At 43.7% G+C, this 27210-nt stretch overlaps 2 protein-coding genes across 2 annotated transcripts in view; one reads left to right on the forward strand and one right to left on the reverse strand.

Moving 5' to 3' along the window:
* Positions 1-27210, reverse strand: part of LOC134350038 (uncharacterized) — a 323883-nt gene that overhangs the window by 178414 nt on the left and 118259 nt on the right. The gene's annotated exons all lie outside the window — the stretch shown is intronic.
* The window catches only part of LOC134350037 (uncharacterized), a 61769-nt gene that overhangs the window by 18637 nt on the left and 15922 nt on the right, over positions 1-27210 (forward strand). The window contains exons 2-5 of the mRNA XM_063054946.1: positions 743-1096; positions 2713-3060; positions 18670-18808; positions 24382-24425. Of these exons, the coding sequence (XP_062911016.1) occupies positions 743-1096; positions 2713-3060; positions 18670-18808; positions 24382-24425 (885 nt within the window). The remainder of the gene's footprint in view (positions 1-742; positions 1097-2712; positions 3061-18669; positions 18809-24381; positions 24426-27210) is intronic.

The raw sequence follows: 27210 nt of genomic DNA on the forward strand, positions 1-27210 counted from the left end.
CTGCATCCACATAATCTCCTGTCTGACTCCCTAACTATAGAGTCCCCTATCACTACTGGCTTCCTCTTCCTTTCCTTACTCTTCTGAGCCACAGGGTCGGACTCTGTTCCCCCCCCCCCGACCCAACAGCTTGCTATCCCCCCCAACAGTACTCAAACAGGAGTACTTATTGTCAAGGGGTACAGCCACAGGGTACTCTCTTGTACCTGACTCTTAGTGACATAGTGTCCCAAACAAAGTGAATTACGACTATTTTCTCCATTAGTTTTTGTTATTTAAGAGGTGTCCCAAATAAACGGCTCCCTGATTAAACGACAGCCCAATAAACCAGAATCTACTATATCTTCCTGGAACAGGTTACTGGGGTAGGAGTGGAGCAGGGAGTTTGTTTGACTCCAAGAGGATTTTAGATGGACACGTGAATACAAAGGGAATGGAGGGATATGAATGATACATAGGAGGAGGATATTTAACATAAATGAGCATCAAGGTTGGCATAACATCAAGGCCAGATGTCCTGTCCGGTTCTGTACTGTTCCACGCTCAATTTAAAGTGGGTGGTGATTATTTGAAGCATATGTTTATCACCCATCATTGGTCTGGCCTGAACTCTGTAAACTCGGGAACAGCTGCAACATATTAATATCAGAAGCAATAAAGTGGTTGTACTTTCACTAAAGGTCATGTAACAAAAGATGTCTGCTTCAAGCTGGGGTTGAAGTGACGATATTCTCCCTTACAGGTGCAGACAAACCTGTCCTTATCCAGTCCCCGAGCATACAGCGTGTCACTGAGGGTCACACGGCGTGGTTTTGCTGTACCATCAGCAATATCAGACCAGAAGACACTGACCTCCACTGGTATCGGAAACTACCTGGGCAGGACATGACGACCATGGAGTTGGTTTCTACACACAGGGCAGGAGGCAGCACAGAGAGGGTACAGGGTTACTCTGAGAGGTTCCAGTCCTACAGAGACACGTCCAACAGCAGCTTCACCCTGACAGTCACAGACGTGGTGCACAGTGATTCTGCCGTCTATTACTGCAGAGTGTGGGGAGACATCCACGGGAACGGCACCCAGCTCATCGTAACCAGTGAGTACAAGTTCTATTTATTCAGCAGTGTGTTCCTGCATTGGGAGTTATTCCACCACCACTCACTTCCCGTGGCTGGGCACATTGTACTGAAGAGCACACAGTGTAATACTGGAGCCCCATCACTGGGACACGATCCAGAGCACTGTGGCCCCTAACTCATGGGTGGGGAGCACCAACATAGTGACTGATCGTCTGCTCTGTGTGTCCAGTTGGATATTTGAAAATAAATGTCAATGTGGAGTGTGTTATCACAGGAGAGAAAAGGAGAAACTGTTCAGTGTTCAGAGTCATAGATCAGGGTCTCTTAAATCTGAACCATCTCTCCAAAGAGCTCCTAAACTGTGGAATTCAAAACCTTAACCTCGAAGGGATGCAAAACAGTTAATATTATTAAACGCGGGCTCAAAAAGCTGTTTATTTAGCAATCAACATCTTTTCAAAGTTAAAAAGAAATTCATTATCAAAGTTCATATCTGTCACCATATTCAACCCTGCGATTTATTTTCTTGCGGGCATACTCAACAAATCCAAAACAGAATAATCACCATTGTGGAGTCAATGAAAGACTGCACCAACTTGGTCTTAGATGCAAGATGGTGTCGGAGAATCATGGCGACGTTCTCCGGGCTACGTGCATCTTGTTGTCTTTAATTTTTATTTTTCATTTTATTTTCATGTTTGCCCTTTCACTCTTTTTAAAGTGCTTTGAACTACACCGTCTGTATGAAGAATGCTCATGAATAAGTTATTACTATCATTACAGTTCAGCACTGTACAAAGGTGCCTGACTAAAAGTCTTGACTGGTGAAGGATTTAGATGAACCAAATTAATTTAAGACAGGGTTGGATAGATTTTTGCATAGTGGGAATTAAGGGTTATGAGGAAATAGAAGATAGGTAGAGATGAGTCCATGGCCAGATCAGCCATGATCTTATTGAATGGATGAGCGGGTTCGGTGGGCCAGATGGCCGACTCCTACTCCTATTTCTTCTGTTTTTATGTTAACTCTCCCTCCTCATTCAAACTGATTGATAATTCTACAACACACTGAAGAGAAATCTGAAAGTTGTTTGTGATCACTTCCACGGGGTTCTGGATAACTATCCCAGTCAGGGATAGAATGGGAGGGTGAAGGAGCCATGGTTGACAAGAGGAACATCTGGTCAAAAGGAAGAAGAAACTATGCTTAAATTTTAGGCAGTAAAAATCAGATAGGTGCTTGAGAGTTATAATGTCACGAGAAACGACCTTCATTTGGGACTTGAGAGAGCTGGAAGGATTCTTGGGGATTAGGAAAAAGGAAACCCTCAAGACATTATACACATACCTGAGGAACAGGAGAATAGCTAAACTGAAGGTAGGACCGGTCAGGGATAAAGGGAGAAATATTATCAACAGATGCAACGTTCTTCAGAACTCTCTCCAAACTATAACAGACCCCATGACTGTGGTGCTACCAAACCATCAGAACCAACTGGATATCACTGACTTCAGTAAAGAACTTGGAACTAACATTTATTTAAATATTAGAAATTGTTAAATGCTGGGGAAATACACTGCCTTGTATTGAGCTCCATAAATATACATTAATGTCTACATATCCAACACACAGATCCCGCGGATGATCCCGTCCTTGTGCAGGATCCACCAATCAGCAAGGTGCCGGAGGGTGTAACTGTCCAGCTCCACTGTGCCTTGTATAATGCCAGTGTGACTGTCACCGATGTCCAGTGGTACCACCAGCGGCCGGGGAACAAGAACGAGTGGGCGTTGAGTCACTTTGTGAATGACTCTGCGAGCAGGTCTGGGTGTATCTCTGACCGTTTTCAGTCTTACAGGAATGTCGTGAGTAACAGTTACATTCTGACCATCAGTAACACATCTATTAGTGACACTGCAGTGTACAACTGCAGTGTGTGGAGTTACATCTACGGAGGAGGAACACAGCTCAATGTAACTGGTAAGTCAACGTCAGTTCACACCGACAATAACAGCATCTCAGTATTCAACCCTCACACGATGACTGTCGGACACAGGGGGTTCTGTAATGTCCCCAGTAGAACAGAGAGTCGGATGGTTTTCCCTGGAGTGTAAACTGGGAACAGTTGGGAAGTGGAAAAGTGGAAAAGGACAAGTACTCTGGAATAATATAGAAAATCTTGGCAAGTTATTTTGTGGATGAACAGGTTTTTCTCTATACCTCAGTACATGTGACAATAATAAACCAATTTACTAAGAGCTCGCCCTGTGGGTGTGAGTTGTCAGAACTGGACGATGTTACCAATCAGAAAAACAGTCAGAACAAGTGGACGGGAGAAGAGGATAAAATGATGTGTGTAAAAGAAATAGACTGGCCATTAAATTCAAAGTAAGTAAGAGAATACAATTAATGTCAGAAGGAACATTATCAGAGTCATCAAGTCACAGTAAAGTACAGTAGTCCCTTCAGCCCATCTAGTCTGTGCTGAACCATTTGTTTGTCATATACATTAATGAGCTGGATGGTGGGGTGGTAAACTGGATTAGTAAATATGCAGATGATACTACGATAGGTGGAGTTGTGGATAATGAAGTAGGTTTTCAAAGCTCACAGAGAGATTTAGGCCAGTTAGAAGAGTGGGCTGAAAGATGGCAGATGGAGTTTAATGCTGATAAATGTGAGGTGTTACATCTTGGTAGGACTAATCAAAGTAGGACATACATGGTAAATGGTAGGGCATTGAAGAATGCAGTAGAACAGAGGGATCTAGGAACAATGGTGCATAGTTCCCTGAAGGTGAAACCTCATGTGGATAGGGTGGTGAAGAAAGCTTTTGGTATGCTGGCCTTTATAAATCAGAGCATTGAGTATAGGAGTTGGGATGTAATGTTGAAATTCTACAAGGCATTGGTGAGACCAAATTTGGAGTACTGTGTACAGTTTCGGACACCAAATTATAGGAAAAATGTCGACAAAATTGAGAGAGTACAGAGAAGATTTACTAGAATGTTACCAGGGTTTCATCTCCTAAGTTACAGAGAAAGGTTGAACAAGTTGGGTCTTTATTCTTTGGAGCATAGAAGGTTGTTCTGAATGGATACCATTCTATCTTGAATCCGTGCCCTCTTGTCCTAGACTCCCCTGTCATGGGAAATGTTTTGAGGAACAGAGAGCATGTCTGTAGGGCTTGTACTTTGCTCCATGAAGAAATGCAGCTTCCCACTCTATCAAGGCCTTTCATCATTTGACAGATTTCAATGAGGTCACCCCTCATTCCTCTGAATTCAGGTGATTACGGACCTACAGCCATCAAACGGTTTTGACATGACAAGCAATTCAATGGTGGAATCATTTTAATGAATCTCCTTTGTACCCACTCCAGTTTCAGCACATCTTCCGAAGATAAGGGGTCCAAAATTGCTCATAAAACTCTAAGTGAGGCCTCACCAACTGTTTTATAAAATATAAAAGAACAGATGTGGGGAGGATGTTTCCTGGTATGGGAGAGTTTAAGACCAGAGGACACAGCCTCAGAATGGAGGGGAATCCTTTTAGATTGGTGTAGAGGAGAAATTTCTTTTCCAGAGAATGGTGAATCTGTGGAATTCTTTTCCACAGGCAGCTGTGAATGCCAGTCTTTATGTACTTTTAAGGCAGATGTTGATAGATTCTTGACTGGTCAGGACATGAAGGGATATGGGGAGAAGGCAGGAGACTGGATCTGAGAGGAAAATTGGAACAGCCATGATGAAATGGCAGAGCAGACTTGATGGGTCAAATAGCCTAATTCTGCTCCTATATTTTATGATCTAATACTGGCTTCAATTAGCTGTTTGGTTGTATCAGTGTGTGGTATAGAAGCTGCAAGACTCTACAAAGGACAGTAAAAAACACAGATTTCTATCCTTGCTTTTATATTCTAGTTATATTTATATACCGGAAGAAGCTGCAGAAGATTGTGAACACGGCCCAGCACATCACACAAACCAATCTTCCATCCTTGGACTCACTTTACACCGCACGCTGTCAGAGCAGTGCTGCCAGGATAATCAAGGACATGACCCACCCAGCCAACACACTTTTTGTCCCTCTTCCCTCCGGGAGAAGGCTCAGGAGCTTGGAGACTCGTACGACCAGATTTGGGAACAGCTTCTTTCCAACTGTGATAAGACTGCTGAATGATTCCTGACCCGGATCTGGGCTGTACCCTCCAGATATCCGGACCTGCCTCCCAGTTTTATTGCACTACCTTACTTCCCCTTTTCTATTTTCTATTTATGATTTATAATTTAAATTTTTAATATTTACTATCAATTTGTACTCCAGAAAGCGCGAAGCACAGAATCAAATATCGCTGTGATGATTGTATGTTCTAGTATGAATTGTTTGGCAACAATAAAGTATAAAGTATAGTCTGAGTACTAGATATGAGTACATGTGTTACATTTGCCTTCCTTACCACATTCAACCTGCAAATTGGTCTTTAGGGAATCGTTTGCAAGGACTCCAAAGTCCCTTTGCGCCTCAATTTTTTGTATTTTCTCTCTATTTAGAAAATAGTCAACCCTTTCATTTCTTTTTGGGATGCTCTGTTGGTAAAGGATGGAATTACATCTTTAAAAAGAAGTGACATAGGATCAGAGACTGTTGAATATTTGTGGAAGAAGTTTAGAAACCACAAGGGTAAAAATAATCATTATGGGAATGATTAGGCCTCCAAATAATAACCAAGATGTGGGTTTGAGATTGCAAAGGGAGCTGTAAAAGCCATGTAATAAGGGTAATGTCACAATTGTAATGGGGGACTTTAATATGCAAGAAAATTAGGAAAATCAGGTTGCAGTCAGATTGCAAGAGAGAGAATTTGCTGAACGCCTAGGAGATGACTTTTTTGAGAAGCTTGTGCCTGGGCCAACTAGGGGAAAGGCTATCTTAGATTGAGTGTTATGTAACAACCTGATGTTATTAGGAAGCTTAAGGTAAAGGGACCCTTAGGAGAGGGTGGTCATAATATGATTGAGTTCATGCTACAACTTGAGAAGGAAAAGCATAACTCACATGTATCAGTCCCGCAATGGAGTAAAGGGAATCACAGAGGCATGAGAGCGGAGCTTGCACAGCTGGATTCAAGGAGAATACTGGTGGGGATGACAGCAGAGCAGTGATGGCTGAAATTTCTGGGAATAGATCACAAGACACAGTCTTGATAAGTCCCACAGAAGAAGCAGTTCTCAAATGGCAGGGTAGGTAACCGTGGCTGACAAAGGAAGTTAAGGACTACATAAAAGCCAAGGAAAGGGCATATAAGGTAGCAAAAGTGCGAGGGAAGTTATGTTTGGGAAGCTTTTAAAATCCAAAAAAGGCAACTAAGAAAACTACAAGAAGGGAAAAGGTGAAATATGTAGGCGAACTATACAAGATTACAAAATTAATGCTGGATACAAAAAGTTTCCTCAGTTACATAAGGTGGAGGTGAGAGTGTATATTGGACGACTGGAAAATGATGCTGGTGAAGTAGTAATGGGAGACAATAAGATCTCAGATGAACTTAATTGATACTTTGCAACTGTCTTCACTGGAAGACACTTGCAGTGTGTCAGAGGTCCGTGAGTGTCAGGGAGCAGGAGTGAGTGTTATTGCTATTACAAAGGAAAAAGTGTGAGGTGAACTCAAAGGTATTAAGGGGGATAAGTCACCAGAACCAGATGGACTATGTCCTGGAGTCCTGAGGGAGGTTGCTGAAGAGATAACTGATGCATTGGTCATGATATTACAGGAATCACTTGCTTCTGGCAGGGTTTTGGAGGAGTGGAAAACTGCAAATTAGCATGCTCTTTAAGAAGGGAGGAAGGCAAAAGAAAGGAAATTATCAGCCAGTTAACCTAACCTCTAGTGCTTGAGGAAAGTGTTGGAGTTAAGGATGAGGTTTTGGGGCACTTGGAGGGTAATGATAAAATATAGCAAAGTTAGTATGATTTCTGTGAAAGGAAATCTTGCCTGACAAGTTTGTTAGAGTTCTTCAAGGAAGTAACAAGCAGAGTGGACAAAGGAGAGGCAATGGATGTCATTTACTTGGACTTTGAGAAGGCATTTGACAAGCTGCCACACATGAGGCTGCTTAACAAAATAAACTCCTATGATGTTACAGGAAAGGTACTGTCATGGATAGAGGATTGGCTGACAGGCAGGAAGCAGTGAGTGGGAATAAAGGGGGCCTTTTCCAGTTGGCTGCCTGCATCTAGTGGCGTTTCTCAGGGGTTAGTATTGGGACTGCAATTTCTCATATTGTTTGTCAATGATTTGGAAAATGAAACTGATGGCTTTGTGGCAAAGTTTGCGAATGATTCAAAGATAAGTGGAGGGGTAGGTAGTGCTGAGGAAGCAATGCGATTGCAGCAAGAGACCTGGACAGTTCGGAAGAATGGGCAAAAAAGTGGAGGACGAAATATAGTGCTGGGACATGTATGATAATGCATTTTGGTAAAAGGAACAATAGTGCAGGCTACTATCTAAATGAGGAGAACATTCATCAGAGGTCAAATGGGACTTAAGAATTCTTGTGCAAGACTCCCAGAAGGTGAGTTTGTGGTAAAGAAGGCAAATATAATGTTAGCATTTATTTCAAGGGGAATAGAATATAAAGGCAAGGAGATAATGCTGAACCTTTATAAGACACTAGGCAGCCTGCATTTGGAGTATTGTCAACAGTTTTGGGCCCCTGAAAGTATGTGTTGTCATTGGAGAGAGTCCAGAGGAGGTTCTAAAGGATGATTCCGGCAATGAGGGGGTTAACATATGAGGAGCATTTGGCAGCTTTAGGCCTGTACTCACTGGAATTCAGAAGAATACGTGGGGTTCTCAGTGAAACCTACTAAATGTTGAAAGGACTAGATGATGTGGATGTGGAGAGGATGTTTCCTATGGTGGGGTTATTCAGAGTTAGAGAAGAAAGCCTCAGGACTGAGGGATGACCTTTCAGAACAGAGGTGAGGAGTGCTGAACCTGTGGAATTCTCCGCGGTGGAACGGGTCTGGGAGAATATTTAAGGCGGAAGTTTATTGTTTCCTGATCGGTCAGGGCAGCAAAGGATATGGCGAGAAGGAAACTGTAAATGGAATCCGGGAGCCACTATGATGGAATGTCGGAGCAGAATCCATTGTCTGAATCCCATATTTCTGCTTCAAAATCTTATTGTCTTATGGTCTTCTATCAAAGTGAATGAACATATTCCTCCTGACACTGTATTTAAATTGTCATTTCTTTCCCCATCTCCTAATCTGCCTAACTCCTTCTGTAACCTCTATACTTCCTTAGAACTACCTGCCCTTCCACCTATCTTCATATTTTCATCTTTTCTGTGAATGTTGCAACAAAGCCCTCAATTCCATCATCCAAATTATTAACATGTGAGGTAAAGAAAAATCCTTCCTGACACTGACCTGTGGACACGAATGGTCACTGACAGCCAACCAGAAAAGGATCCCTTTATTCTCACTCTTTGCCTCCTGCTAATCAGTCACTGGTCTATCCATGCTAGAATCTTTGCTATAAAATACCATGGGCTCATAGCTGGTTAAGCAGCCTTATGTGTGGCACCTTGTCAAAGACCTTCTGAAAATCAATCTATACAACATCAACTGATTCTCCTTTGTCAATCCTGCTGATTTTTCTTCAAATGATTCCAACAGATTTGTCAGGCCTCTCTCCCTTCTTGAACAGTGGAGTGACAGTCTTCCATTTTCCAGTCTTCAGGAACCTTTCCAGAATCTACTGTTTCTTGAACAATCATTAATAATGCCTTCAGAATCCATTCAGCTGCCTCTTTCAGAACCCTTGTGTATACTAAGATTTTATTGTTGGCTACCAGTGAGTAGTTGTGTTCCGCAGGGGTCAGTGTTGGGACAGCTTCTTTTTATGCTGTATGTCAATGATTTGGATGAGAGAATAGGTGGCTTTGTTGCCAATGATGTGGCCTGGAAGACTAGTGCACTTTCAGGGTGCCGGATTTTCGTAGCTCAGGAGGCGGGCGGAATCGAGGTCGGCGCCGCCACCTGATGTGTCATGGGAGTACACGGAAGATCGAAAGCAGCGAGCTGGCTGCGGGCTGTGTGCCCAGAACCCCAAGTTCTTCGGCAGAGAGCTTGGAAAAAGCAATGAAACATATCTCTAACACCATAAATCAGTGAGTTGTTTTGTTATCTCCCCTCTCACTGTAAAGCGGGGACACCACTTTTTCCTTATTAAGGAGAGAGAGAGCCTGTGGTATGTCGAATTACTGGGTGAACGAGTAGTCTTTGGGGTACTGCAAGTCTGTGTCTTTCTTGATGCTCTGCAGTGCACATTTGAGTGCTCGGTGGAGGATGCAGATGCATTTTTGCTGGTGGGGGAAAGGGGTGACGTTGCTTTGCTGCTGCTTATGCATCAGAGGGGGGGAGCTGGGGGACTTTGGGGTTCTAACATTTAACTGTCATTCATTCTTTGGGGCACCCATATGTTTTTGTGGATGTCTGTGAAGAAAAATAATTTCAAGATGCATATTGTATACATTTTTCTGACATGAAATGTACTTTTTAAATCTATTGAAGTTTGCAGATGATACAAAGATTGGTGGAGGGCCAGGTAGTGTTGAGGAAACAGGTAGGATGCAGAAGGATTTAGACAGATTAGGACAATGGGCACGAAAGCGGCAAATGAAATACAATGTTGGAAAATGCATGGTTATGCAGGTTTGGTAGAAATAAGCATGCAGACTATTTTCTAAATGGAGAGTAATCCAAAAATATGAGATTTTAAAGAACTTGGGAGTCCTTGTGCAGAACACCCTAAAGGTTAACTTGCAGGCTGAGCTGGTGGTGAGGAAGGCAAATACAATGTTAGCATTCATTTCCGGAGGTCTAGAATACAAGTGCAGGGATGTGATGCTGAGGCTTTATAAGGTATTGGTGAGGCCGCACCTTGAACAGTTTTGGGTTCCTCATTGAAGAAACAATGTGCTGGCATTAAACAGAGTTCAGGGGAGGTTCACAAGGATGGTTTCGGGAATGAAACTGTTATCATACGAGAAATGTTTGATAGCTCTGGGACTGTGTTCGCTGGAATTTCTCATTGAAAACTTCCAGATGTTGAAAGGCCTAGACAGAGTAGATGTGGAAAGTATGTTTCCCATTGTGGGAGAGTCTAAGACAAGAGGGCACAGCCTCAGGACAAAAGGGTGTCCATTTAAAACAGAGATGCAGAGAATTTCTTTTGCCAGAGGGTGGTGTATTTGTGGAATTTATTACCACAGGCAGCTGTGGAGGCCATGTCGTTGGGTGTATTTAACGCAGAGCTTGATAGTTTCCTGATTGGATATGGCATCAAAGGTTATGGGGAGAAGGCGAGGGATTGGGGCTGAGGAGGGGAGAAAAGAATCAGCCATGATTGAATGGATCCCGGCTCATTGTTATTAGTAAGTTCAGTTTACACAATGTGAACTGATTTCTAGTACTGGAGATAATGAGCATGTATGGGCCAGGACAACAACTTTGTAAATTAATTTCTTTAAGCTGTGATGTGCTTATTTCTAAATGTCTTAAAGATATGAAATAATTTAGTTTTCATGAATGCATCTGACAACAATTTTATGGAATATACTTTAATACCTTATTGTCGCCAAACCATTGATACTAGAATGTACAATCATCATAGCGAGATTTGATTCTGCGCTTCCCACTCCCTGGATTACAAATCGATAGTAAATATTAAAATTTAAATTATAAATCATAAATAGAAAATAGAAAGTAAGGTAGTGCAAAAAAACCGACAGGCAGGTTCGGGTATTTGGAGACTACAGCCCAGATCTGGATCAGGATCCGTTCAGCAGTCTGATCACACTTGGAAAGAAGCTGTTCCCAAATCTGGCCGTACAAGTCTTCAAGCTCCTGAGCCTTTTCCCGGAGGGAAGAGGGACGAAAAGTGTGCTGGCTAGGTGGGTCGTGTCCTTGATTATCCTGGCAACACTGCTCCAACAGCGTGCGGTGTAAAGTGAGTCCAAGGACGGAAGATTGGTTTGTGTGATGTGCTGCGCCATGTTCACAATCTTCTGCAGCTTCTTCTGGTCTTGGACAGGACAACTTCCGTACCAGGTTGTGATGCACCCTAGAAGAATGCTTTCTACAGTGCATCTATAAAAATTAGTGAGGGTTTTAGGGGACAGGCCAAACTTCTTTAGTATTACTTTTCAATCTGAGATCCTGACTGGATATTATAGCCCAATGATATGGACATGGAATTTTCCAATTTCTGATAACCCAACCCCACCTCTTTCCCGTCTGCTTTTCATACTCATACCATCCCTCACTTCTCCCAGACCTGTTACCCAGTTCCATTCCCAATAGCCACCTGCCTGTCTCACACAAACTTAACCTTCTGGGTGTCTACTGCGCCTGACAATACCAGTGTCCCACGATCAACTCCCGATGCTGCCTGAAGGAATTTGTACATACTCCCTGGGACCACATGGGTTTCCTCCAAGTGTTCCAGTTTCCCCCACAGTCTAAAGACACATGGGTTGTTAGGTTAATTGGTGATTATAAATTGTCCTGTGATTAGGCTCGGATTAAATCAGGGGATCACTGGGTGGCATGGGTCAAAGGCCGAAGGGCCTATTCCACGCTGTAACTTAATAAATAAATAAAATAAAATAAAATAAAAGTTCCACTTACACGTAATTCCTCCGTTGTTCCCTTCTTTATCAGATTCCGGGTGGCGGGGTGGTGATACGTCTCTACCAAAGGAGGCGTAAGGTGCTCCTTCCGTCTGCTAGCCTGGACAAGGTGGACTTGCTCACAGTACCTACTTCCTGCCCATTACACCACTGGCATTTGGGGCAGAATGAAGGTCCTCCATCTCTGATGGTTAATGTGTGACACCCGCTTAGTGACCACTGACTCCAGGTAGACAGTCTCTGAAGGGCATTGATAATAGCTGACGTCACAGCCCAGAAGAAGACAATGGCAAACCATGTCGGTAGAAAACTTTTCCAAGAACAACGATGGTCATAGACCATGATCAACCACATCATACAGACATGGCACATAATAATGACAATGGTCAGATTCCAGTGTGTGCAGCCTCAGTCTATAGTCACCTCCTGTCACAAAGGGGTGCTGGGAACGGACCCAAATGCGAGACACAGACGCTGAAGTACAAGGAACAGGACTTGACTAGAGTAGGGACTTGACAGGATACAGGCAAGGAGCAGGGACAAGAATGCAGACTTGGGCTAGGGAATGCGGGACCAGGACTAGGAACTATGGACTAGGAGATAAGGCTTTGACTCCAAGCCCGAGACTGGACAAGGACCAAGACCCTGGGTCTTGCCTCGGGCTCGGACCCCAGAACCAGGCAAGGACATGACATGGCTTCAGGACAGAACGTGGCTGGGGCCTGGAGGCTTGAGGCTGGGGTCTTGGGTCTTGAGCTTGGCTGCAGGCTGGGGACTTCAGGCTTGTGTTCTTGGAGCTTGGCTTGGGATCCTTGAGGCTAGTGTTCTTGGAGCTTGGTTGTGGGATCCTCGAGGCCTGGATTCTTGGAGCTTGGCTGCAGGATCTCCATCTTGAAATGCGAAGGTTGATAACTGAGAGGCTGGAGCTGAGAGACCGACTGGGAACTGAATATCAACATAGAGCCCGGGACTTGTCCTTCGAAAAGCCGGGACTCATCGTTAGCATGACACCAACATGAGACAGGACAGTACATAGACATAGAGCCGGGACTTAAACTTAGACAAGCCGGGACTCAACTTCTCCACACCAAGGTGGGACAGGTCCATCTGTTGGGTAATGGCAGAACAGCCAGACTTACTCAACAGAAGCAAAGACAAGACAAGACATGACACTCCCCCCCCCCCCCCGCAGGGCAACGGCAAAATGGTCTGACTTACCCCACGGAGGCAAGGACAAGAAGAGACAAACACCAAAGAACAACAGACAGTTCCAGCTCTGCTTCAGGGTTGCTCCGAGTCGCAGTTACAGACAGCAACCTCCGCCAGCTACGGAAACAGCCGGATCCCTACCCAGCTCGAAGTGGCTGACGGCCACTCAGCTGGCCCGGGAAACAGCCGTATCCATACCACAAGGACTACTCCAACAAGTGGCAACAAGGCTTCATGAAGCAGTGGTTCTCCAACCAGGCCTAGAGATCACAAATGGTTTCACTAGCCTTCCATCAGCAGGTTGCTCCAAGGGGGACTGACAAGACAAACCAGCAGTCCACACTCAACCCCAAGGCTACTTATATTCCAAGCCCAAAGATGGGAATCAGGTGCCTCTGATTAACTCAACTAAACGAGGGCCAGCTGGAAGACCCGGAGTCCTGAGTCCACGGACCGGACCGTGAACCAGAATGCGGACTTCACGGACCATGACACCTCCACCAATCCCTCTCCCCACCTGAACTTTCTGACTCTCCTTGTCTCTCTCTATTCATCTCTACCTCTCCTCCTCTTCCACCCGGTTCCACCTGCCCAACATTTCTGTTAGATACGTGGATTATGAACAAAGAAAAATGTCTCTCGTCACTTAGCACTTTTGTGTTTATTAGATGTGTCAAAAATCAAACACAAAAATCAGCAAAAGGAAAACTGCCAATTCTTACAAAAAGATATCTACCAGAAAACATAAGAATAGTTCTGTTCTTGTACTTGGCCAGTGTGAACTGCCGAGAACAATCAGTACTGTTTGTGAGGCACTAGGACAGACCATCTTTATAACCAACAAGTTCAACTTTTGTCTATCCGTGAATTAGTACATGACACACCCCTCAATATAGTTACAATTATATTACAAAATAAACAGAAGTAAATACTTTAAATAGGGTAAACAGACAACAGATACACATTTACACATCCCCATTAGGAAAGAATTGGAATACTGTTTCATGAAAGGCATCACAAGGATATTGAAGTTCAAACACTCAGTGTAACAACAGCAGAGTGATAGGGCAATGTTTGTGTGTGTGTGTGTGTGTGTGTGTGTGTGTGTGTGTGTGTGTGTGTGTGTTTATGTGTGTGTGTGTGTGTTTATGTGTGTGTGTGTGTTTATCGAACACTCTCTGTCACATTTTCTCACCTATCACCTACCAGCCACTGTCTCACATTCACCCCCACCCCTCTCTTCTGCAGACCAGTATCTCCCCTCAGCATTTACAGAGCTGTGCAGGATCATGATCCTTATCATGGAGTTGATAGGTTCTTCATTATTCAAGATGTTAAAGGTTATGGGGAGAAGGTAGCAGCATGGGGTGAGAGGGATAATAAATCAGCCATGATGGAATGGCAGAGTCGACTCAATGGGCTGGCCAGGTCATCCACTCCCAGAGGGGAAAAAGCCAGATTGAAAGGTAAAGTAAAGCAAAAAGCTGAGCCAATACCACAGATGAATGACAGAGACAGACTGCGAAATCAAGTTACACTAAGCTGTGGAATTCAATAGCGAGTCCCGAATGCTGCAATGTGCCCAATGGAAAGATGAGGTGTTGTTACTGAAGATTGCTCTGATCTACATTATAACAGTGCAGGGGGCTACAGGCCGAGCTCCCAGTCACGGCTTCTGGTTTTTATTTCAATACTCACACATTCTTCTCTACGTTGTCACTCTTGAACTGATTCCACTCACTAACTGACCACGTAACAGTCACCGACACCCCCTCTCCCTCATCCTCACGGCAGCTTCACCAGTCCTCATTGCTTCCTTCCCAGTTGTCAGTCTTTGACCTCAAATGTGTCTCTGCTCACAGACCTGCTGAGTATGGCCAACATTTTCTGTTTTCATTCTGCTGTGGACTCTTTCTTCAACCCAGTACCGTAATCAAAACAGAAACCATTCTGAGCAACACACACAAAATGCTGGAGGATCTCAGCAGGCCAGGCAGCATCTACGGAAATGAATAAACAGTCGACGATTCAGCCTGAGACCCTTCGTCAGGACCATATTCATTTCCACAGATACAGTCTGACCTGCTGAGATCCTCCAGCACGTTGTGTGTGTTACTCTGGATCTCCAGCATCTGCAGCATCTCCTGTGTTTCTGAGCTCTGTAATGGGTGAAGATTACAGACGAACAAAGGACAGAGAATCGAGAATGTACTCAAGCCGCCAGGTAAAGTGCAGCGTCCCCACTGATTGCAAGGAAGCCACTGACAGATGACTGGTCAAAGTGGAGACAGAGAGACAGTTAGAACCTTCAGTCCATGCAGAGGAAATGTACAAACATCTGTGTAAACAGAGGAAGAAACACACAACCTGAACTGACCATTTTCCCCTCCCCATCAGTGGCAGAGTGTCAGCAGTCACCTCACAACCCACAATGTCACAGTGAGTAGAACAGCGGCCTCACAGTTCCAGTGTCCTGGCTTGAACCGTAACCTTCAATGCAGTCAGTGTAGTGTTTGCATGCTCTCCCTGTGGTTACAATGGTTTCCTCTCACTGTCCAAAAACATGCTGGTTGATAGATTACTGGTTAGTGAGTTGTCAAATCTCGGGCGACTTGATGGGAACATGAGATGATAAATGGGATTAATCTAGGTTTAGAGCGAAGGGGTGGATAATGGATGCTGCGACTCACTGGGTCTGTTTCCATGACATCCTGTGTATTCCCATTCCTCCCCACTTCCTTATTCTGGCCTCTTCCCCCTTCCTTTCCAGTCCTGATGAAGGGTCTCAGTCCGAAACATCAACTGTTTATTTTCCTCTCATGGATGCTGCCAACCTGCTGAGTTTCTCCAGTAGTCTGAGCGCTGTGCTCTGGATTTCCAGCGTCTGCAGAATCTGTTGTTTCTTTGTTTCCATAGATGCTGCTTGACATGTTGGACTCCTCCAGTCATAGAGAAGTAAAGCACACAAACAGGCTCTTTGGCCCATCTAGAACATGCCAAAACTATTTAAACTGCTTACTCCCATTGACCCGCCCAGGGACCAGTGCCCTCCATGTCCCTGCCATCCGTGTACCTATCCAAACTTCCCTTAACCATTGAAATCGAGCTCACATGCACCACTTGTTCTGGCAGCTCATTCCACACTCTCATGACCCCCTGATTGAAGGAGTGTTCCTTCATTTACGTGGATTTTCAGTAGGCATTTAATAAGGTGCCACACATGAGGCTGTTTAACAAGATAAAATCTTACGGCTTTACAGGAAAGTTACTTGCATGAATGGAGGTATGGCAGACCGGTAGGAGGCGGCAAGTGGGAACAGAGGGAGCCTTTTCTGGTTAGCTGCAGGTAACAAGTATTGTTCCTCAGGATTCAGTATCGGGACCGTTGATTTTCACATTGTTTGTCAATGATTTAGATAATGGAATTGATGGCTTTGTGGCAAAGGTTGCAGACGGTACAAATTTAGGCGGAGGGTTCGGTAGTACAAAATAATTTGATTGCAGGACTTAGACAAGTTTGAGCAAAAAAGTGGCAGATGGAATTCAGTGTTGGGAAATATATGACAATCAATTTTGGTAAAAGAAAAAATAGTGCAGACTATAATCTAAATGGAGAGAAGAGTAAACCATCAGAGGTGCAGAGGGACTTGGGAGTCCTCGTGCAAGACTCCCAGAAGGTTGATTCACAAGTTGAGTCTGTGGTAAAGAAAGCAAATGCAATGCCGTTATTTATTTAAGGGAAATAGAATATAAAAGCAAGGAGATAATACTGAAACAAAAACAACAGGAATTCTGCAGATGCTGGAAATTCAAGCAACACACATCAAAGTTGCTCGTTCACCAGCAACTTTGATGTGTGTTGCTTGAGATAATACTGAGCCTTTAGAAGACACTTGTCAGGCCACACTTAGAGAATTGTCAACAGTTTTGGGCCCTTTATCTCAGAAAGGATATTTTGTCTTTGGAGAGAGTCCAGAGGAAGTTCACGAGGATAATTCTGGGAATGAAGGGGTTAACATATGAGTAGCGTTTGGCAGCTTTGGGCCTGTGCTCACTGGAATTTAGAAGAATGCATGGGGATCTCACTGAAATCTACCAAATGTAGAAAGGACTAGATACGGCGGATGTGGAGAGGATGTTTCCTATGCTGGGGGTATCCAGAACTAGTGGAGACAGAGACCTTTTAGAACAGAGGTAAAGAGGAAATTTGTTCGACGGAGAGTAGTGAATCTTTGGAATTCTCTGCCACAGACAGCAGTGGAGGCTAAGTCTGTGGGTATATTTAAGGGGGAAGTTGATTGTTCCTGATTGGTCAGGGCTTCAAAGGAGTATGGGGTTGAGTGGGATCCAAGATCTGCCATAATGGAATGGTGGAGCAGACTTGGTGGGCTGAATGGCCTAATTCTGCTCCTATGTCTTATGGTCTTATATCTGAGTTGCTAACACCTGTAGTTTGGTTTAATTAACAAACAATCTACCAAGTGTTAGTCTCATTGCCGTAGGGCGTAACACAGCTGTAGAAACAAGATGAATAACCTATCTTGGTGAATTATGGAAATAACAAAAGCTGTGGGACATAACAACCCATCTCCTGGCTGACGTCTCACACATTTTGTGGAATGCCATAAATTTCACAGGATTAATGTATAAAAAAAGACTGTGACTATTGCTCTTTGGAAGACTGGTGATCGTACTGTTAGTAAGCCACATCTTCCTTTATTCATGAAAAAAGTTATTCTTTAGCCTCTTCAAAGTCCGTGTCCAATTTACTTGTGACTGACTTTAATTTCCCTAACAGTGTCTTTTTTTTTACCCACTCTGTACTGGTCAGTGCTGGAGGCCACCAGGGAATTCATTGGTGAGGCAAACATTAACGTCACAGCCCTTGGAGTTTCACAACCTGCACCTTTGTTTAAAATGACAGAAATAAACTAACAGTGCAGATGGAGGTCATTATAGAAACCAGCCAGTGTTATTGATGTTCAAACTTCAGCTCGTTCAGAACATCACTACCGTCTTTTAACCAAAAACCACGATGGGAGAGCATATCACTGCCATCTTAGCTACTCAGCATTGGCTTCCTGTATCTACTAGAAATGATTTTAAAGTTCTCTTACTTGTTCGTAAAGTTTTTAATAGTCTGGGACCAGAGTACATCACAGAATCGTTTTTGTTTTTATAATCCTGACTGATCTCTCTGGTCCTCTTCCACCGGCCTATAAATGTAAACAATCTCCCTCAAAAGATAATTAGCAGATCATCTTTTTTGAACTACATTCTTAAACCGTGGAATTCAGCTCCGAAAACTGTAAGGGACACAGACTCAGTTGACACTTTTAAACACCAGATCAAAACCCATTTATTTAACCGTGCTTCTAATCTATTTTCATGATTATATATTTATTTTTTGTCACATTTGTACTTTATCCCATTGCCTGTATGAAAAATGCTCTTTACTTAGGTTATTATTATTAATAACCTTGATGTTTCTTCCCTTCCCTACAATAACAGCACAGTAAGTCCATCCTTCACACTGTACTCTCTCCCTTACTGACTGTTACTGAGATGTCTCAGGGAGAACTATCGGCCTCCAGTGTTCACATATTAAACCTGTCATTCAAAGGACAATTCACATTACCAATGTTAAACTCTACCTCAATCTTTGCTATTTTCAGATGAAGGTGGGTCTTCGAAAGTCTTGGCCAGTATTCTCGTCAGTATCCTCGTACTCGTCCTCTTATTCTGCATCTTGATAACAACAATATGCTATATGAAAAAATGGGCATGTTTTCAACAGAGATTGACACCAGAAGGGTAAATAACATTTTATTTTGTATCTTCTTTCAATAATATTGAATCACACATGGTTGGTAAAGGAATTGAATCTGAATGAAACAGTGGGAGAAGACAGAAGCTCCACCAGGATGTTGTCTGGGATGAAACAGTTCCATTATGAGGAGAGACTGGAGAAGCTGGGTATGGTCTCCATTGGGCAGGGGAGCTCAAGGGCGACAACTGAGATGTACAAAGTTATGAGGGACATATATAGGGAATAGACTGTAGAAAACTCATCCCCATATCAGGGGTAAAATAAAATTCAAGAGCATGGTCTTAAGGTGAGGGAGAAGAGATTCAGAGGGGATGTGTCGGGGCCTCTTTGACCAGAGAGCAGGAATACCAGAACACATTGCCAGAGAGCGTCAGAAACTGGGTCTCTGACAGCACTAACAATGAACACTTAGGCAGAGAGGGTGATGGACAAGGTGCCAGATGACGGGGTTACTATGGAAGAGTCAGTATTGGTCGGCATGCAGCGTAAACACGTAAAATTATTGTAAGTTCAAAACAAAAATTGTGAAACAATGAATAACAAAACTGTCAATAGACCATTCAGAAATCTGATGGCAGGCTTTAGAAACCATTTCTGAAGCCCTAATCTTACAGAAAACACCAGGAAATGGTATTACAAAGAGCAGTTTATTCAAGTAAAACGCAAGGAACTCGAAGTGATTATAAAGTTTCATTAAACAACAATTAACCAATTCAGGTGCTTGAGAAACCTGGGAGCCCAGTGCTCTCCAGTGCCCCACACAGGCCAAAGAACCCATTACAGACGGTGCTACAAGAGCCTGAAGACACACACTCAACATTTCAGGAACCTTCACCTCTGCCCTCAGATCTCTGAATGGACAGTGAACCCTTGAATTGTACCTCACTATTTTTTGCTGTGTTTTTGCCAACTTAGTTAATTCAAAATTATATAAATACTTATTGTAGTTTATAATCATTAGGTATTACAATGTACTGCTGCCACAAAACAACAAATTTCATGACATACTGTATGCCAGTGATATTAAACCAGATTCTGATTCTCCCTGACGGGAGTAACGAGCAGGGGGATGTCTGGATGACATATGCCAGTGATATTAAACCCGATTCTGATTCTCCCTGACGGGAGTAACAAGCAAGAGGATGTCTGGGTGGTGAGGGTCCTGAATGGTGGATGCCGCCTTCTTGAGGTACTGCCTCTGTAATAGTCCTCGATGATGGGGACGGTTCTGATCCCCAGCTGGCTGAGTCTACAACTCTCTTGCAATGTGTGTGTTGGAGCCTCTCTATCAGGCTGTTGTACAACGAGTCACAATGTTCTCCACCGTTCCTCTGTAGAAATTTGCAAGAGATTTTGGTGACGCACCAAATCTCCTCAAACTCCTATTTTCATTGAACTGTTGGCATGTCCACTTCATGACTGAATCAATGTGTTGCACCCCGGGTAGATCTTTCATTTATTTATTAATTGAGATACAGTGTGCAGTAGCCCTTCCGGCCCTTTGACCCATGCGACCATGTTATTCTCCAATTTAACCCTAGCTTAGTCATGGGATAATTTACAACGATCCATTAACCTACCAACCGGTACGTCTTTGGACCGTGTGGGGAATCAGGAGCATCTGGAGGAAACGGGGAGAATGTGTGAACTCCATATGGTCAGAAGCGGGAATTGAACCTGGGTCACTGGTACTGTAAAGTGTTGTGCTAACCACTCCTCAAACCTCTGTTTTTGCACCCCAGATAGATCTTTTATTTATGTATTTATTAAGATACCATGTGGAGTTGGCCCTTCCGGCCCATTGAGCCACGTCACACAGCAAACCCCCAAATTTAATCCTAGCCTAATCATGGGATAGTTTATGTAATGGCTTCTCTGTAATGTTAACTGATGAGGTAATGGTTTCTCTGCAGCAGCAATGTTTGGGTTATAACTAGAGATAACGGGTGGCTATCCAATGGGAAAAACGTTGTTCTTTCTTGTGTGTCTGGGAGCCTGGTGGGTTACATTTACAATGACCAATTACCCTACCAACCGGTACATCTTTGGACTGTTGGATGAAACCGGAGCACCCAGAGGAAACCCACACAGTAATGGGGAGAACATACAAACTCCTGACAGGCAGTGGTGGGAATTGAACTGAGGTCACTGGTATTGTAAAGTGTTGTACTCACTACTACACTCCCGTTGAGAAGTATCTCAACAAGTCTTTGAATTGCCAGGACCATCAACAAAGGGCTAGAAATGGAATTGATGAAGAGATGGGTCAGTATGTACAGGGTGGGCTGGAGGACCTGTTTCTGTACAGTATGACCCATATTAACATCAACCTCTGTGTCGACCAGGTACCTGAGCTGACCTGCAGATACCTCGTCTCTACTACCAGTTTGTCTTCCTTCCCCTCTCCTCACCTTTTTATCCTGGTGTCCTCCCCATTCCATTCCAGTCCTGATGAATGGTCCCATCCTGAAATGTCAACAGTTTATTCCTCTCCATGGATTCTGCCTAATTTTCTGAGTTCTGCCAGTATTTTGTGTGTATTACCTTGGATTTCCATCATCTTCAGAATCTCCCCTTTTATTGAAATCATCTAGTCCATTCTAGTCCTACATTAATCCTGGCAGCCCTACTGTGTAGTGAATTGGAGTTGAGAGTAACCCAAATAAGAAGAGATTTTTGAATGTGAGGAGGACATTACTGTGGCTGACAAGTGAACTCGGAGCCAAAGTGAAAGCAAAAGAGAGGGCATACAAGGAAGCCACAGCTGGTGGGAAGATAGAGGATTGGGGAGCTTTTAAAAACTTGCAGAAGGAAACTAAGAGGGTCATTCGGAAGGAAAGGATGAATTATGAGAGGAAACTGGGACTAATATCAAAGAAGATACTAAAAGCATTTTTAAGTATATAAAGGGTAAAAGAGAGTCAAGGGTAGATATTGGACCAATACAAAATGATGCTGGAGATATTGTAATGAGAGATGCAGAGATGGCAGAGGAACTGAATGAGTATTTTGCAGCAGTCTTCATAATGGACAATGTCTGCAATATACCGGACATTCAAGAGTGTCAGGGAAGTGAAGTTTGTGCAGTGAAAATTACGACTGAGAAGGTGCTCAGGAAGCTTAATGGTCTGAGGGTGGATAAATCTCCTGGACCTGATGGAATGCACCCTCAGGTTCTAAAGGAAGTAGCTGGAGAGATTCCGGAGACATTAACAATGATCTTTCAAGAACCGATAGATTGATCCGGGGCGTCACGTGATGACGTAGGATTGAGACGTGTAAATCCAGCTCTCCCGTAAAAAATCAGCAAAGTACCGTTTTAACAAAGTTAATAAATACTTTCCAAAAACTACTTATAAACTTCGTAAGACTACTCTACGATATGCCTCGTAAACCGCAACAGAAGAAGTCTGTTGTTGTGAAGTCGCCGCGAGATGGGAAGAAAAAAGGGCCTACTGCAGCGATGGAGCCTTGGATTCAGGTTGGATCTCCTTCAGAGGAGACGCATTTTATCTCTGGCGTAGGAGAACAGGGAGCAATGGCGGCCGTAGCGGTCTCTCGGAAGAAGATACCGGAATTGCGCATGCGCAAACTGACACAATTTAAACTACAAGAACCGACGGCCACTGCAACTGAAAGTGACTCAGAGTCAGAATCGGATACCGCAGAGAATACAGATGAAGAAGAGGAGGAAGAACTGGAAGAGACTGGAAGTAAAGGAGACGACATAGACATAAGAGAGGCTTTATTGCAATTAACGGTTGAACTAAGAAAATTAAGAACAGAGCTTAGAGACGTGAAGATGTGCTATGATAAAGCTGTGAAAAGACAGGATAAAATGGATAAGAAACTTCAGAAGATGGAAAGAACAATGGAGCATATTAACGATAGAATGGAAACAGAAGATGATGTGCTTGTCTGGAATACGGAAAGAAATCGACTCTTGGAGAAAGTGGACGTGTTGGAAAAATTTAGTAGACGTAATAACATTAAAATTGTTGGTCTTAAAGAAGGTATAAAGAAGGAGATAATCCAATAGAATTTTTTCAAAGATGGATCCTGAAAACCTTGCAAATGAAAGAGGAAGACCGATCAATTGAAATTGAGCGGGTACATAGAGCTCTAAGACCAAAACCACAAGATGACCAATATCCACGATCAATTTTAATAAAATTCTTAAGATTTCAAGACAAAGAAAGGATTCTACAGGCGGCTGCCCAATCTGCCAAGAAGAGAAAAGGGCCACTGATGATATAAATTTTTTCTACCCTGACATAAGTTATGAACTTTTGAAAAGATGGAAGAAGTTTAATCCAGTGAAAAAAGCCCTATGGGATCACGGTTATCAATTTATATTGCATTATCCTGCAACCTTGAAGATTTTTTTTACCTGGTGGAGAAAAAAGATTTTTTGACGATTACCGGAAAGCGGAAGAGTTTGTGCGAGATTCTTTGAATATTCACCAGATACAAGAACAAACTTAGAGGAGCGAGATGGATTGAAGATGAAGACTGGATCAAGGGTTAGGCCTGTTGAATTTTTAGGTGGATGAATATATAAGTATATTATTAATTATATGAGGGAGGGGAAGAAAGGTTAAAATTTGAGGAATATTAGCTGGGAATAATAACATTAATTTTTTTTTATATATATATAATTTTTTGTTATGGGGAGCTGGAAGAAACACTGACCAATCGCTACGTTATTCATGTGTGCAAGCGTGGCAATAGCCATGACCCGCACAATGGAGGGGGGTAATGTTGTGTATCTTTTCATTCACAACATTAGTGGGGGGGTATTTTGTTTTTTCTTTTTTTGTATCTTATCTATATTTTTTTTCTTTTTGCCTGGATAATTGGGAGGGAAACACATAGCAACATGGTGAAGTTCAAAGAGATTCCCCAGGGAACTATGAGAGTTGAGAAGCTAAGTAATGTTTTAGATTTTAAGAGATAAATATGTAACATTTTCGAATATTTGGAGCCCTTATTTATAGCTCCGATGATGAAGATCTTGGTTCCTTGGGGGAAAGTAACAAATATATATTAAATTTATTTTTATCCCATGGAGCATGTGCAAACCTTCCAATATTCAGGCAGTTCCTTTTTTTCCCCTCTTTTTTTCTTTTCTTTTTAGGTAGGAGTATATATCGGGGGGGGGAGGGTAGATATTTTTTTTCTCATGCATCACTTTGAAAACTCAATAAAAATTATGTTAAAAAAAAGAACCGATAGATTCTGGCATTGTATCGGATGACTGGAAATTTGCAAATGTTACTTCGCTATTTAAGAAGGGTGACCACTGAATGGTGGAGCAGAATCAATGGGCCGAATGGCCTACTTCTGCTCCTAGATCTTATGGTCTTATGGTCTAATTCCCTCAGGAGTACGAAAGCTGACATGAAACAGACAACCATTACTTTCACAAAACTTCATTATACCGGAAAAGATAATCTGACTACTTTAACTTCTCATAAAGTTGTCAAGTTGTTTTTAGGACATTGGCATTTATCATATAACTAATTCACTAACATTATCTTCTTCACTGTTTACTCAGGTGCTCTACTGAGGCTATGAACACAGTGTATGCCACAGTTACAGGTAAAAATTAATTTCAGTTCTCAGATTGGGGATTACTCCACGTGATGGTTATGTTCAACAATGATCCCCAATGCAGGACAGGGAGCAAGGAGTAAGCAATTGTTCCATCATCCTCAACATCAACTCCAGTCCTGCCTTTTCTTCAATATATGCAGACAAATAAACATTCTTCATCAAAGAAATCAAAGAAAATTCATTGCAACTTTGTCCTAAATAACAGACACCCGTACACTCAGACCATACCAAGGGATAGAAATAGAGTGAAAATCCTTACCCCATTCAGGCCTCAATTCCAATCAGATCCTGCATCCAGACAATGCAAATGTAAGCATCAACATCTGTTTCAAACCAGAGGACACCTTGCCACAGAACACTGTGCACTCTGCCTTCTGACGTAAACTGGCATACCATCAGTTTTGAGCTGACTTTAAAAAATTCTCAATTTATGCATATTCTCTGAAGGTGGTTACTGTTACTGCCGAATTAATGCAGAATTTTACCAAGACCAATACGATCAAAGACTGTGACTCTGACCAAACTAAAGGACATACAATTATTTATTTGACTCACAACATGCTGGAGGAACTCAGCAGGTCGGGCAGCATCCGTGGAAACGATCGGTCGACATTTCGGGCCAGAACCCTTCGTCAGGACTGTAGAGGGAAGGGGAAGAGGCCCTGTAAAGAAGGTGGGAAAGAGAAGGCTGGTAGGTTCTAGGTGAAAAACCAGTAAGGGGAAAGATAAAGGGGTGGGTGAGGGGAAGCAGGGAGGTGATAGGCAGGAAAGGTGAAGAAGGAATAGGGGAAAACACAATGGGTAGTAGAAGGAGGCGGAACCATGAGGGTGGTGGTAGGCAGCTGGGGGAGGGGGCAGAGTGACATACGTATAGGGGAAGGGAGGGGGAGGGAATTACCGGAAGTTGGATCTTCTATCTTCATACCAAGGGGCTGGAGACTTCCTAGACGGTATATGAGGTGTTGCTCCTCCAACTTGAGTTTAACCTCATCATGGCAGTAGAAGAGGCTATGTATGGACATATCTGAATGGGAGTGGGAAGCAGAGTTGAAGTGGGTGGCTACCGGGAGATCCTGTCTGTTGTGGCGGACGGAGCGGAGGTGCTTGACAAAGCAGTCCCCCAATCCGTGTCGGGTTTCACCGATGTAGAGGAGGCCGCACCAGGAGCACGGAATGCAATAGATGACCCCAACAGACTCACAAGTGAAGTGTTACCTCACTTGGAAGGACTGTTTGGGGCCCTGAATGGTGGCAAGAGAGGAGGTGTAGGGACAGGTGTAGCACTTGTGCTTACAGGGATAAGTGCCGGGTGGGAGATCCATGGGCAGGGACTTGTGGATCAGGGATTCGCGGAGGGACAGATCCCTGCGGAAGGCAGAGAGCGGTGGAGAGGGAAAGATGTGCCTAGTGGTGTCCTCTTTCTTTAAGGATCGTGGTTTCCCTTCTGCTGTCATCAATGATGCCCTCAACTGCATTTCCTCCATTTCCCGCACTTTGGCTCTCACCCCATCCTCCCGCCACCACAACAGGGACAGAGTTCCCCTTGTCCTCACCTACCACCCCACCAGCCTCCGGATCCAGCACATTATCCTCCGCAACTTCCGCCACCTTCAACAGGATCCCACCACTAAGCACATCTTTCCCTCTCCACCTTCCACAGGGATCATTCCCTCCGCAACTCCCTGGTCCACACGCCCTCCCCACGGATCTCCCACCGGCACTTATCCCTGTAAGCGTAAGTGCTACACCTGTCCCTACACCTCCTCTCTTGCCACCATTCAGGGCCCCAAACAGTCCTTCCAAGTGAGGCAACACTTCACTTGTGAGTCTGTTGGGGTCATCTATTGCATCCAGTGATCCCAGTGCGGCCTCCTCTACATCGGTGAAACCCGACGCAGATTGGGAGACCACTTCGTCGAGCACTTCGGCTCCGTCCGCCACAACAGACAAGATCTCCCAGTAGCCACTCACTTCAACTCTGCTTCCCATTCCCATTCAGATATGTCCATACATGGCCTCCTCTACTGCCATGATGAGGCTAACCTCAAGTTGGAGGAGCAACACCTCATATACCATCTAGGTAGTCTCCAGCCCCTTGGTATGAACATAGAATTCTTCAACTTTTGGTAATTCCCTCCCCCTCCCTTCCCCTATCCCTATGTCACTCTGCCCCTTCCCCCAGCTGCCTATCACCTCCCTCTTGGTTCCGCCTCCTTCTACTACCTATTGTGTTTTCCCCTATTCTTTCTTCACCTTTCCTGCCTATCACCTCCCTGCTTCCCCTCCCCCACCCCTTTATCTTTCCCCTTACTGGGTTTTTCACCTGGAACCTACCAGCCTTCTCCTTCCCACCTTCTTTATAGGGCCTCTGCCCCTTCCCCCTACAGTCCTGATGAAGGGTTCTGGCCCGAAACATTGACCGATCTTTTCCACGGATGCTGCCCGACGTGCTGAGTTCCTCCAGCGTGTTGTGAGTGTTGCTTTGAACCCAGCATCTGCAGATTATTTTCTGTTTATTTATTTGACTAATCCTTTACTCCTAATTGAAAATCCAACTGAAATTACCTTTGCACAGAAGAATTAGTCTGCAAGGTGATGCACACAAGCTAAACAAGTTAAGAACCCATGGTCTTACAGGACAGATATTGGCATGGATAGAGCATTGGCTGACTGGCTGGAAGCAAAGAGTGGGATTGAAGGGGGCCTTTTCTGATTGGCTGCCAGTGACGAGTGGTGTTCCACAGGGGTTGGTATTGGCATTGATTCTTTT

This window comes from Mobula hypostoma, chromosome 8 (assembly GCF_963921235.1).
Source record: "Mobula hypostoma chromosome 8, sMobHyp1.1, whole genome shotgun sequence".
Classification (NCBI taxonomy): domain Eukaryota; kingdom Metazoa; phylum Chordata; class Chondrichthyes; order Myliobatiformes; family Myliobatidae; genus Mobula; species Mobula hypostoma.